This window comes from Tiliqua scincoides, chromosome 5 (genome assembly GCF_035046505.1).
Source record: "Tiliqua scincoides isolate rTilSci1 chromosome 5, rTilSci1.hap2, whole genome shotgun sequence".
Classification (NCBI taxonomy): domain Eukaryota; kingdom Metazoa; phylum Chordata; class Lepidosauria; order Squamata; family Scincidae; genus Tiliqua; species Tiliqua scincoides.
The window spans coordinates 4,776,208-4,790,721 of NC_089825.1; the positions used below are offsets into that span (position 1 = coordinate 4,776,208).

A 14,514-nucleotide genomic window follows, 5' to 3' on the forward strand; every position below is an offset into this window, starting at 1 on the left:
CATAATATGGACATTGCAAAACAATGTGGGCCGTTGTCTCCACCACATTTTGAGGGCAGGGGCACAGTCTCTCTGAACAGGGACGCCTTGCATAACGCCCCAAAAGAACTGCTGATAAAAGTGCATTACACCTAGCTTTAGTAAAAGCAATCCTAAATTTAGGAATAACAATATTATAAAAATATCTGGCAGGAGAAAATGCAAGAGCTTGATCCCCAAGAAAAACATACACAGAAAGTCTGGCTCTCGCAGATCTCAATTCAAGGTCTACCAACCTCTGACGCAAAATGTCTTTTTCGTCTCCCGGGCTCATCATCATTAAAGACTCTGGGGAGAGATTGCAGAGTTTGAAATGATCCAAGCACCTTTTTTCCCAGGTGCCTACAAAAGGATCCGAAAGATCAAATAAGTAAAGTTATCCTGTCGCGAGAGAATCTTCAAAAAATAATGTAAGGCATTTAGCCACATCGACATCTCTGTACTTGGGGTACCGGATTCCAACCTGACCACAGTGTTCGGCACACATCGGGGAACATACATCAATTGGCGCAAAAATTTGGTCTGGATCACCTCCAAAGACCTTTGTTTTAAATATGGGGCGATCTCAGAGCCATAGAGCAATTGAACCCTAGTTTTAGCAGTGTGCAGCCTTAAAGCCGCAGGGAGAAATTTGGCGCCTTTAGATGAATAAAAACGATAAATGGCACCAGATGTTTTCTGTGCTGATTGACCGACATAGTTTTTGTGGGCCAAACGGCCTCCATTCTTTCTTGGTGGTGCTTCTTGGTATCTTAGGAACATACTCTTCAGGGATGTTTCTCGGAACCCCTTCCCTCTCTGCTTTCAAGCAGGCAGTTACAGCCCTCTTGTTCTGCTGGGCTTTTAACTGGGTTTCTGATTTATCTCCGACTTAGTTTTTATGGTCTGGTTCCATCATTTTCTTCTTGTGGTTTTGTATGTTCTATTGTTTTAATTTGCTTTGTTAACTGCCCAGACGTAGCCCTGCAGGACAGAATATAAATACTTTTAATCGATGCCTTCAGTGGCCACTGAATCCCTACCAAAATGTATACTCTCCGTTAGCCAACCCTGCTGATCTAAAATGCTTAGACCTGGTCTATACATGCATTGAGTTGCCTGGTTGGGCAGCCAGAAATCACCCCTGCCTTTAATATTCCCATTCTGACATGAGAAAAAGCAGCAGTGGCCCCTTGCACCCTCGTCTCACCTTCCCCTCTCCTTCCCTGATCTGTTGTATACGGTCCCACACAGACAAGATCCACTCTGCAGCTGCTTAAGCCGGCCATTCTGCAGGTGAAGGTGAGGAGGTGGGGCCACTTTACACCTGCAGCCAGGCATATGAAGAAACTTAATGTTTTGCCCCCTCCCTCCAGCAGCACGTCACTGCAGCAGAATGATGTGGTAGAATTCTGCAGTGGTAGAAAGAACCGTGACACTTCACAGTGCAGGTGAAATGGATACACTTTAGAACTCTCTGTTATTTTTTTTTTTTAATTCTTGCAAGTAGAAACCTAGCAAACTAAGGGAGAGGCTAAGCTAAAATCTTTCTCTAAATGTGCTGGTTTTCTACTTGCAGGGAGTTCTTTAAGAAGGAAAAGTCAGCATGTCCCACCTGCGACCTGAAATGGCACAATCCCTTCTACCTCCCCCTTCTGTTGCACATGTAGGCCATGCCTGAATTTGTCACCAAATTAAAATGTGTTGCCTTCTCGAGTTAGCAGGACTCAGGCCTGATGCTGCTAATTCCCACAGTGCGCGCTCATTAGCAGGCCATTCCATTAAATGAGCATGGAGTCGTGAACGTGCACAGTGGGTAGCACTAAGGAATTTCTGCATGAGAAGAGGTACCAGATTTGTACTTCATGCTTAGAATTTGGGGGGGGGGGGTTGTCAGAACACTGTCTCCTAGCAACGAGCAAGCCCCGTGCCAGTGCTTGGGTGCAAGTCAGCCCCAGGACCAAAGAGTGCTGTGCCATCCGTTTGACTTCCAAGCGCCTTCTGTATTGATAACAGTGGCTAGTGAGCCACATCATTCAAATGCAGGTGCATTGAGGAACTCAGAACTCCCTGCTCAGTGTCTTTGCCCTTCTGCGGGGAGAAATGAGATCATTCCCCCCCCCCAATTGTTTTCTATGTTTCTTCAGCTTAGGGTTTTCTCTCCAGTGTGGGAACTAGTGGTAAAATGATTGTGGTTCACATTTAGATTCAAGTGGTACTAAAATTACCCACCCATGTTCTTAAACTCACAGACAGTGAAAGTGGGAGACTGTTTGGGGAGAATGGCAAATGGGGTGAAAGTGGAGGCTGACACTGGGATGGCCAATGCTGGTAGCACTGGCCATCCCAGTGGCTGGTGGCTTTTTCCCCCCAGAATGCCTCTGAGATCAACGCTAACTGAAGACGTCGTGTCATTCACAAGGGCATTTTGGGGGGTTGGGGGAAACAGTGACTCACAACCACTGAATGTACCCCTGACGCTAAGCTGGCAGTGGTAGCCAAAGACCTGATGAAAAATGTGGGCGTGTTTGTCCCTCTTTTGCCCCCCATCCCACAACCTGTGAGTCAAAATTCCTCTGTTGAATATGCTTGGCTGTGCCCTAATTTCTAAGGCACATCACAGCATTCAAAGCACTTTGTGCTCTCTCTCTGTTTGTATTCGTCACGTTTGTTTGTTTGTTTGCTTGTTTGTTTGTTTGTTTGTTTAAGAAATGTTTGTCCTAGCCTTCTAGCCCCAGAGGGTAGCCATCAGGGCTGCTCACAACCATAACTATTATAATATTTTGATTTATACCTCCCTTCTATGCCATGAGCTGTGTGTGGCTTACAGTATTTTTTGCTCCAGTCCTGTCGCCAAGGGGCTCACAAAACAAATGGTTGGGGGAATTTGAAAAAAAAAGGGGCATACGAATGCAAAAATGACATTCTAAACATAAAATAACATTTTTTAAAAAAAAGGAAGGGAGAGAGGTGCAGAGTCCAAGCTCCTGGTATCCTCCCTCTTCCCCAATTCAGGCAGGACAAAGAAGCTGAAATCCTGGGCACCTGTTCCCCATCAATGAGTAATGATCGAGTCAGGCAGCCCAATCCTAAGCGACCCGGAGTGCCGGGACTGCCGTGGTGCCAAAATGGATGCTGCGGCATCCTGATACCTAAGTGATATCCTAAGTAATATCCTAAGTGATCCTAAGCCGCTGCTGGCTCCTTGGGAGAAGGAGACGTTTGATCCCTTCCCCTGGATAAGGAAAGTAGTCCTGCAATGGGGCTACTCAATTTTGTGGCATCCCTTGGGGTGGCGCAGAATCAAGAGCCTCCATGTTGGGCTGTGAGTGCCAACACGGGGCTCTGGATCCTGTGGAGCTGATCTCTGCCAGTTCCACCCCTCTCCTAACCCTACTACACCTCCTCCCCGCCCTCCCCCTCCTCCTCCATGCCCCGGAATGCCCCCTCCCCATCTCCCCCCACGTTCCCGCTCACCACTGCCTAGGAGTCTGGGTGACCGCTGAGTGGCAGAGCAATGACAATGTCACAGTGGTTTGTGACAATGAGCACTGGTGGTAAACTGGGTTAGGCTCTGACTCAGTACAAGGTGATTTCCTGTCTTTCTGCATAGCAGAGGGGCAGAAGCTACAATAGTCAAGTCCTCCAGATTTGACTTAAGGAAGCTGTCTGTGAAGTGGGTGTACATGTAGGGGAAGGGGCTGCAAAAGTTCTCCACCCCCCCCCCCCCAGTCAGTCTACTTCCCCCTCACTTGGGTTTACCTCTCATCGTAGAGCTTGATGAGGGAACAAAAATCTCAAAAACCAAATCATGGGGGAGAAAATGGTTGCCCCCCCCCCCGCAGTCTTTCTTCCAACTGTCACTTGTCCCCACAGTTTCCTTATGAGAAAAATGTGTGGAACATGTTTTCTTTTTGCCCCAGATTTGTTTGTCCCAATTAGCTTGTCCTATTGGTTTCACTGCGATTTAAGGGTGACTAACATTTTTTGGAGGTGAGCCAGAGCATCCAGGACTGGGGGAATGCCACAGCCCCCCCCCTCCCCGAGCAGCAACAAGAGGGAAGATATCTTCTGGTTCCCCCCCCCAATGGCTCAGAGCTGCACATTGATTGTACTCAAACAAGCCAATTTCTTTAAAAAGTCCTGAATTCTTTTGTACCCTGAATTAGCTGGGACTGTGCTTCACTCCTGCACTTGCAGTGTGCAAGTTTTGCACTTGGAAAGGATGTTGCTTTAGAGCAGGGGTGTCCAAAGTTTTTGGCAGGAGGGCCACATCATCTCCCTGACACTGTGTTGGGGGCCGGGGGGGAAAAAGAATTAGTTTAAATTTAAAATTTGAATAAATTTGCATACTCTTACATAAATGAATATATTAAAGATGAACTTATATGAATGAATGAAGGTCTTGCAATAGCTCAAGGCCTATAAAAGGCCTTGCACAAAGCAAGACTGGCCATTCCTTTGCTGCCGCTACTGCATCACAGACGTGAAACAACAAGCAGTGGACAGAGCCCTCATCCCACAGCTCACGCGAGAGGTCAAATAGTCTCACTCAAGCTGAGAGCAGTTGCATTGGGCCAGCATGGGCTCCAACAAATGTCTGGAGGGCCAGAAGCTCATTGGAGACTGGGGGCTCCTTGAGGGCTACATGTGGTCCCAGGGCCAGGGTTTGGGCAGCCCTGCTTTAGAGCATGTGTAGAATCCCTTTCCCTCTGAGATGCCTCCTCCTGCCCAGGCAGGACTATTACACCTGACATAGCTGTGGCTTCCAAGGAGAGTTGATGAACCTGGCCCTTCTCCTGTTACCAACCAGGCACCAGGGAGGAGTCAGTTCAATTTCGGTGGCACAAAGAAGGCTAATTTCATCTTGCAGTTCTCTTTTGAATCTGTCTTGCTGTTCTGATTCTGCATTCAGTATGGATTGTTTAAGGGATAATCAAGCCAGTCATGGTAGATGACAAAATTACACACACACACATGCACACACTTTGTCTCGATTACTGGAGCCAGAGTAGGATAAGAGGACAGCCAAATATCAGCAGGGTGTAAGCACACAGGAGGGCAGAGAGCCCCTTACTTAGGAACTGGCTGTGATTTTATTGGCTCTCCAGCTGCTGTTTAAAGCAGGAGCGCTTGAAAGATTTCACTATACAGTACTCAGCCCGCCCACCCTCAGAGAGAGAGAGAGAGAGAGATATGAATCCACATGAGCTAGTAGTGATTTCTTCAGTTTAATTGGCAAAGAGAAAGGGAAGGCAGGAAGGAACCTGGAAGAGGAGAACATAGTTCAGCCTCCACCCCCCACCCCCGAACTCCACAAGCTCCAGGGCTGGACAATGAATGAGACCATCATTCTGCAATACCTGATCAGGGACTTGGATGCTAACTGCAGCCTCTTGGATGTGTTCCAGGATGGATTTGATGGTAGGGACCGGACCAGGGAAGGGTTAGAAGAGTCTTTCGCTGAACGTCCTGAGAGTCGCGGTTTGCTTTGCCCGAGGGGCACGTCGCCCTCCGTCACTTTCCTTCTTTGATTCTTTTTGTCTGTCTGTTTTAACTTGAAGGTCCTTACTGCAATACCACCATCGATCAGATTGGGACCTGCTGGCCAAGGACCGGTGCTGGGGAACTGGTTGAGAGACCTTGCCCAGAGTACATCAATGGGGTCAAATACAACACTACCAGTAAGTGCAGATGAATTCTTCCCTTCTTTTATCTCTGTGCCTTAATTCGTTGCTTTGTGCTGAGAACGGCGTAAGAAAGAGACTTCTTTTTTTCCTGGGAGATTTTGTTCCAAAAGATGCTCCCCAAATTCCTGTCTCTGATTATGTGAATTTAGGCTTAGGAGCTTGGTTCGCAACCAGTTCATTGACTTGTCTGATATAGTGTATTCCCTTCAGGCAGAAGGAAGGCAGGGTGTTTTGAAGCATGGAGAAAGCAAAATGCATATCAGCAAACTGCCATGGTGTCCTTCGCACATGGAATTCTCTGTGTGTATGTTTAGATCTAATCTATGTACCTGTGTCTCTACACACAGGTGCTGCTACCTGAAATCTCCTTTCCCCCTATTCCTAGGCTAAATAATGTGTGCAAAGCAGCAGTGACATCCAAAAAGCCACCCCATATGCAGTTTGGCTTATTTCATACTGGAGTGGGTGAATCTCACCTTACGCCTTGATGTGTATGTGCAACCTCCTGATTTTAGAAATGGGCTACGTCGGAACGCCAATGCAAGGGAGGGCACCAGGATGAGGTCTCTTGTTATCTGGTGTGCTCCCTGGGGCATTTGGTGGGCTGCTGTGAGGTACAGGAAGCTGGACTAGATGGGCCTATGGCCTGATCCAGTGGGGCTGTTCTTATGTTCTTATGTACCTTTATCAAGTTTTGACCACTAAATGTAAAATGTCCCAATTTCAGGTATTGCCCAGAATCAGGATGTTTGGGGGAACTTGTAACCCAAATTACAACTTCTGAACTCTCGGTTAATCAATCTCGAGCTTCTTATGTATATATATGTTAGCCAATGTCCAATGTATGGTCACCACTAATGTTCATATTTGAACTCTGACAATGCTTAGATAAATTTGGTGAGCGCTGAGAAGCCGGGCAAATGTTGACGGCCAACGAAATGCAATTAAGTGGGGAAATATATGTATCAATTTTCAGCATTCACAAAATTCTTTGAGGATTATCAGCTCATTTGTGCATGTCATGATTAATCAAATTTGGGGCATTTAGTTGCATTGTTATAGCTGGATCCTGGGGGATATGTGCAGAAATAGAGAGCGCTGCGTACTTGAAAAGATATTGTCAACCCCTTCCCTTCTTCATCATTGCATTTATTAGAGTACCAGTTAATTTTTAATTAACTTTCATTGCTGTGTTGGACACTGGAGGATCCATACTTTTGGCTCAGCATCTTAGCACTCAACCAGCGCTCAACTTCTGAAACAGGATAGGAAGACGCATCAAGGCTCAGGTGTTCCTCTGTGCTGTTTCAACAGACTCGAAGAGCATTTTGCCTAATCCCCAGCATGTGGGCACTGTTTTCATTCTCTTCGGGATTAGTGAGAAGCTGCTGGTCAATGCTCAGATATGCTCTTCTTCGTTATGACTTTGCATTGCCAGAAACCAAGTCCCAGCTCTGAAAACCGGTGCAAAGGACCAACCAGCCTTGATGTACCAAGGCTCGAGGCTTTGCACACAATGAAAAATGCAGGGAATGAAAGTGTGGTTTTGGGTGAAGGATTTTGTATGCTTCTCTCCCATGTGGGGGGAGGGATGCTACCTCGGTTGAATCTGTGCTTCCCTCAAGAAGTCACTACAGACACAGATCTCTGAATCAATGCATCAGAAACCTGTAAAATATGACCTAAAATTATCTGAATGAATTAGTTGCCTTGAAAAGTTGGCCCGATTGTCTGATGCTGCATGCACCAGATCTCACCATTATAGTGGCTGAATTTGGAGCACATGCAATCTCTTTCTGCTGAAGTGCTAACAGTCACTACTGCAGATTTAAAACCCTCACTTCATCCATAATGGAGGGGTGGAGAAGTCTACAGTCCCCAGCATCACCAGGTAGGGCTGGGACAGACTCCTGCCTGAAACCCTGGAGAGTGACTGCCAGCCAGAGGAGCTGGTGTTGAGCTAGAGGGACACCTGAGGGTCTGACTCAGATTAAGGTGGCTTCCTATGACCTGTGTCCCATGACTGTGACCTGAAGTATGGGTTTGGTCAGATTCTGCTAATGACTAGATCAGGGCATCCTGACCAACAGATCAAACCTGGTGGAGATTTTTGTGCCCAATGAGTGTTGATGTGGCAAACAGCCTGGTCATGAGATCAAGTGAGTGCAATACCTTTGCAAATGTTGCCAGTGCATCCATAACATTTCTGTCTCTGTACTGGGAAGCCTGGCTAAATGATGGTTTTTAAGCTGCTGTAGCATAGAAGTTAAGAGCAAGCTTAGAGCAGGGAAGCCCTAGCCCCTTGACCATCTAGCGCCAGACTACTCTCTCCCCTTCTGTCTTGATCTTCCATCTGCTGTAGTCATACTATTTTTAAAAATTGCTTTCGGTTGTAATCCTATGTGCACATACCTGGCAGTAAGTTCTCCTGAACACAGTTAGGCTTACTTTGGAGTAAAGAAGCATCCGCTTGTACAATGCCTATTGTGTTGCTCTTGTGTTTGTTTTATTGGTTGGGTTTGATGGTTTTAAATATTGCGAGCTGCTTCGAAACTTTTTAAGCTTGTGGTAGGATTATATCAGTGAACTCATGGTAAGGGGATAATAATAGTGGCCCATTCGCTGGTTGTAAGGGTGACAGAGAGGGAATGTAGGAACATTCAGAATTAATCCTCTAAATGCTAAGTATGCTCACCATTTTAAAGTGCTTCGTGAGTTCTAGACAGGAGATCGGGGCAAGCAGGGGCATTTCTGAGGGAGAACCTTATCTCAGGTGTTTCTCAGAAGCCAGGCAAGCCCTGAAATTGAACTGAATTTTTTAAAACATCTCCCTCGTTATGTTTGCGACGGTCACAATTCTGGCTGCATCTGTGCCCTTGCGTGCTGCTGTGTTTGGATTTGGAACCAAGCAGAAACAAGGGGCATCATAAAGATGGGGCAAGCTGCAGGCTGGGGCAGGGTGGGGAGGGCATGTGCTCCCATCGCTCTTCCTTGCTGCACCAATCAATGGACAACAGACTCTGCATTCAGTGGGCCAAACAAACCTCTCATGCTTAGGTTTCAAAGTGGAATGGGGGGGGCAGTGAAAACATTTTTTGTCTAGAATCCCACATGTCCTGGATGGTAGCTGAGTGCTACGTGCATGGGGAGAGGGGCAGCACATGGGAGAGGAACCCTATAAACATGACAGCAGGTGGTCATGTTGTGTTTGTTTGGCATCTCACTGCATTTCTCCAAGCTGTGAAATGCCCTACCCTAGGAAGATTGTTGCCCCCCCTTGCAATTGGTTTTCTGATGCCTAGCAAAGAGTTTTAGTTCCACTAGTTATTTCCGTCCAGACAAGCGATAATCTTAATTATTTTCACAACCGACAAGCTGGCATTTATCATGCAAACACTTTCTTTTGTACTAAGAAATGAAATATCAGAATGACATGCAAGGATTAAAAAAATAAAAATCAATATACAGATCTGTGGTGCATATTTAAGCTGCAACAAAGATGAGAAAATATTTACTGCCAGCGGAACAAGAAATTTAAATCAGCCAAATAAGAAATGTGTCCCTTGATTGTGTTTTTGTCCAGGTTATGAGCGCCTTTTACCTTTCTCTTTTTCAATAAAAAAACTGTTTAAGTGAATCTTATTACATGGGGGAAATGATGGGACATTGCTAAGCTGCTATAAGAAAGCATTGCCAAATTACTATATAGGCACAGCAGTGTCGAGATGAGTTCACCCCTTTATGCAAACCTGGGAATGTGATTTGCTATTTTGGGTTCATTTAATACTAATACTAACACTTGAAAAAAGTCCACCACGTATCCTGAACCGCTTATGGCTGTTTAGAGCGTAGTGTCTGGTCTCCCACCCTTGAAATCTCTGGCAATGATATCATCGCCACTTCCTTCCAGTGGTACTTAAGATAATTAGACCATAAGAAGTGGTGCATCAGGGACAAAGGCTGAAAAACACCCATCTAGCCCAACATCCTGTTTCCAGCAGTGGGCAGCCAGATGTCTCTGAGAAGCCCCAGGCAGGGCATGAAAGCAACAGCCCCCCCTCTCAGGAAGGACTGTAGCAGAGTGGTAGAGCGTTCGCTTTGCGTGCAGAAGGTCCCAGGTAGTGGTGTCACTAGGGCTTGCGTCACCTGGTCTGGGAGGCCAGCACATCAGCTCCGTGATGGAGCTCCTCCCATGCAGTGGATGGGACAACATCCCAGGCAGTGGGTGTGGTGATGCACCATTGCCCCACCCCATTGGTTTTTTGGCTATGACTTTTGACAGAATTGAGATGTTTCAGTGTGTTTGGTTTAACTGCAATCTGCATGAAAATATGCATTGAATTATAAATAACATGATGGTATTACTGTAGATACTCGCCTATAATAGGAACCAGAGGCCTGACTCAGTAAAAGGCAGCTTCCTGTGTCTTTAGCATCTGGGCTCTGTTTATATTTGATCCTGCAGTCCCTATCTGAGGAGGGTGGACCCATTCCAGACACACGTTTGCAGGGCTGCAGCGAGGGAGGGATTTACCTGAACATCTAATTGTTTCCCAGCAGAAGTCATTTCATAGTTATGATGGAAGAACCAAGAAGAAGCAGGAAGACCATTGTGAGATCCTCCTGCAATTAGGGAGAGATTTGTGGTGCTATATGATTCTATTAACCTGGCTCATAATTTTCCAATTAGGTAAATGGGGTGTCTGAGAAACAGGACAAGCTAGAAACTCTTCTCCGCCCCCCCCCCGTGTGTGTGTGTGTGTGTGTGTGAGAGAGAGAGAGAGAGAGAGAGGCTGCCCAAAGAAACATGGGTATCTGGGACATCTGCAGGGCAATAATGAACCGAAACAGATTGGGGGAATTGAATGGGTAGCTAGTCTGCAAATGTGTGACTAAGCATTCAGCTCATAAAATGCCTGGCACAGTGCCCCCCTTGAAAGGAATGGAAGCACCATTAAAATCATTCACCCCTGTGGATCTTCCATTCATTTTCAAGAGGCTTGCCCTGCATGCATGCACATGACCCAGGCGGCCGAAAACCTTCTCCATGTAGTCAGGAGAGAAAGGACAGTCACTGAATGGAAGGAAGGAAGGATTGTCAGAGCCTGATGAGAGCCAGTTTTCAGCTTCCCCTCCCCGCCCAAACCTTGTGTTCTTTAATTTCCATCCCTTGTATTAAAACAGAGATTTTGAAGATGTGACAGACTTCTCTCTGCATCCGTTCCATGGGTGGCGTCAGAGGTTGGCACGCATCCATGCCCCTACTCAGGTGGAGGCACCATGGGAGGGGCCAGAGCAAGACCTCACCCCAGGCCACCCAGCACCAGAACTGATCACTCTGATCTGTTGAAGTACGCGGCTAACACCGCAGCTCCAGAGACTTAAGGTCAGGCAGATATTCCCTGTAAATAACGAGGCACAGACACGGCAGTGCTCCACCACCAGATGTCCTTTACTTGAAGATATATACAAAATTTACAGTGCGAAGGCAGCTCAGCAAGCAAACAGCACTTTTCTCAACTCTCCGATCACCAACTCCACCAACGTAGCTTCCCGCAGACACTCCACATAACATCTCCCACCCAGCAGCTTGCACATGCTGCAATATATACTGGCACGGGCCAATGAGAAGCAGGCTACCATCTGGTGACTGTATGACTAATTGCCTGGTGACATGGTATTGCAGGGTGTTGCACCATCTCTGCTATGCCCTGTTGCATCAGCCGATCCCATGATGCACCTGGGCCACCCTGCAGGTATGGCCAAGACATCAGGGCCTAGCCTTGCCCTACCCAGCCTGTAAATTCACTATAGGTCTGGGGCGTATATCATAACACTCCAGTGACACTCCCCAAAGAACCACAACCTTCTTGTAACAACCGTGAGCATCTAATCCCAACTCTTGCCTGTGTGCGTGGACTTGAGTCGCGACCACCCTGCAGCACGTCATGTGCCACGGCGGTTGCCGGAGCCCTGTCCCGCAGTGCGTGGCTGGTGGCACACCCCTCTCAGGAGACAGATCACCATGTTCTTTACCAGTTGAAGCTTCTGAGGGGCTTTCAAGGATAGGTGCACGTTGTGCGTGTGATGGACAAAAGCATGAATGGCTGTTGCTAGGCGTTTGCCGGGAGGTGAGTCCGCAAGAGCTGCTCAGTCATCGTTTCCTGTTGAAACGGTACTCTGGCAGACTTGCCTCCAGCATCAGCCCACAAAAGAGCTTTCTCTGCTGTCACTGCCTGCCACAGAGCATCCAGCTGCCTACATCTGCTGGGACCATAAGGCTATGCGAGTGTTAAGCTCATTGTCTGGGGTCCTGCCTTCAGAGGTGAGCGGGTGGTAACCAGGTTCAGGACCCTCAATCGTGGAACACCCTCCATCTAGTTTCTCTGTCCTTAGAGCAGTGACCCCTAAACTTGTTGGGGCTGTGATGCCCCTGGAACCAGGAAGTGAGCAATGGTGATGTGAAAGCATCACAGTGATATCAGCACCACTCACTTCTGGGCTCGGAGGCTCAGATGGTGCCATTTTTGCACACTGCAGCTCTTCCCTCATCACTAAACCCAGTGGGATAGCTAGAGAAGGTGCAAAGCACTAAGTTTTGCAGGGAGCCTCACCGCAGCGTGCTAGCAGCCTCTTCAGAGCCAGGTATACACCTCCATTTCACTGGCCACTTGCATGCTGCCTTGAGGCTCCCTGCAAAACTTAGGCTACAATCCAAACCACACTTTCCTGAGAGTAAGCCCCACTGAACAAAATAGAACTTAGTTCTAGACCTGATTAGGATTGTGCCCTTTGCACTCCATCTAGCTACTCCACTGACTGAGGGCCCAATCCTATCCGACTTTCCAGTGCCGGTGCAGCTGTGCCAATGGGGCATGCACTGTCTCTTGTGGTGGGGAGGCAGTCACAGAGGCCTCCTCAAGGTATGGGAACATTTGTTCCCTTACCTCGGGCTGCATTGTGGCTGCACCGGTGCTGGAAAGTTGGATAGGATTGGGCCCTAAGCCTCCTGTCACTGCTTGAAGACTCACACACACCATGGTCTCCCTGCCAGGGCAGTGGGTGACCCGCAACACCATGGCAAGTGACTTTGAACCCCCCCAGGGTGTTGTGATGCCCAAATTGGGAACCACTGCCTTAGAGGCTAGTGGAAACATTTTATTTTTCCTAATCTTTTTATGCAACCGCCAGTTCTGATTTTTTTTTAAAATTCTTCATCACAACTGCTTTCTATCTGCTACTTTATCCACCTCATTTACAGTATTTTATCCGAGAGCTTCTTTTTCCCTGATATGTTGTGCTGCTCTTAGTTTTGTGTTGTCGTTTCAGGGTCATTCGTATAATTTTAACAGCTCACTGCTGTGGGAACATGTCAGAGTTGAAGTGGGATATTTCTCATTTTTGGTTTTACTTGGAAAAGCTTGTCGTCCGTTTTTGCTTGCCAGAAATACGCCAAGGCGCGTAACATCCTGGAGAATAATAAATCCAAAAGCATAAATAGAAAGACGTTAGAGACTGCGGTAAAACAGCCCAAAACTGCAGAGACAGTAAAACCCAGCAGAGGATCACACTTGATAAGATCCAGTCAACTGGGACAAGTCCAACCACATTCAGCAAAACTGGGTGTGCTGCATGTGTGAAAACAGCTGCTGTCCTTTTCCAATAACTTCACTGATCATTATGATCTGTGATCATAAATAATAAATAATAAATAAATAAATTAGCAACTCACTGCAAAATACCCAGGCAGGAAACATAGACTGATGACAGAAGTAAGCACAATTTATCAGAGTGCCTGTCTCTAGTTTCTAGCCCATCTGGGCCCCTGAGGAGATCAAAGGCACCCAATCATTCACAAAGGCTTCTTCTATGAAACTGAAACTGCTTCCTCCAGTTCGCTCCCATGGACTTTCTAATCCTGAGGCCTGCCGGATTCCCTCCTACCTGCAGCCTGATGGAGAACCGTTCAAGATCTTTACACCTTGTTTCTGTTTAATGGATACACCAGCTTCTCAAATACAACACATCCTGTTGTATACACAGAGCCTGTACTTGCACTGTATGTGGGAATGAGCAGAAGACCTTCTAGTGTTCACACGACACAGCACAAGTCTTGGACAAAAATGTCCAGATTTTGGAACAGTCTGGATTTCAGATGTCTGGATAAGGGGTAATCTACCTGTATGTCAATCAGTGTGCAAGCCTTTGGATCATTGTACAACCTGATCCTATCCATGTTTACTCAGAAGTAAATTTCACTGGCATCCACATGGGACTTATGCCCAAGTAAATTTCCATGGGACGGCAAGTTAGTGCTCAGTGAAATATGGGGAGGTCTTCATCAACTTTCAGGAGTAACTTGAAGCATTACTGATAGAAATCCTACTTTTTGGTAGTTCAAGTCCTTGTTCACTTTTTCTTTCCTTTGTTAACCAAAGTAAGCCTTACAGAGGCCAGACTGGTCTGGTGAGAGTCAATGGTTTGCTCCAAACAAGGTACTACTGCCCTGTGAGGACTGGATTTAAAGACTAAAATGATTGCATAATATTTGCAGGTTTTTTCCCCCCAGTCTCAAGGGATACTCAAGCAGCATCAGCACTGGACAGATTCTGAATTCATTTCTCCTTGATGCAGATTCAGCTGGGTTGGTCCAAACTATACCCACCCACTTGGAGAAGCAGCCCAGATCTGTGCATTTTTTGATCCATCTGCTTCCCTGTCTTTGAATAACTGTTTTCCCTGAGATGGTTTACTTTGAGAGTTTATTAAATTACCAAGAGGCTTTTTGATGCCAGCTCCAATCTGT

General features: G+C 46.8%; 1 protein-coding gene across 1 annotated transcript in view; it reads left to right on the plus strand.

The window, feature by feature from the left end:
* LOC136651581 (corticotropin-releasing factor receptor 2-like) overlaps positions 1-14,514 on the plus strand; it is a 151,787-nt gene that overhangs the window by 52,026 nt on the left and 85,247 nt on the right. Inside the window, 1 exon segment of the mRNA XM_066628122.1 lies at positions 5,583-5,702. Coding sequence (XP_066484219.1) covers positions 5,583-5,702 — 120 coding nt within the window.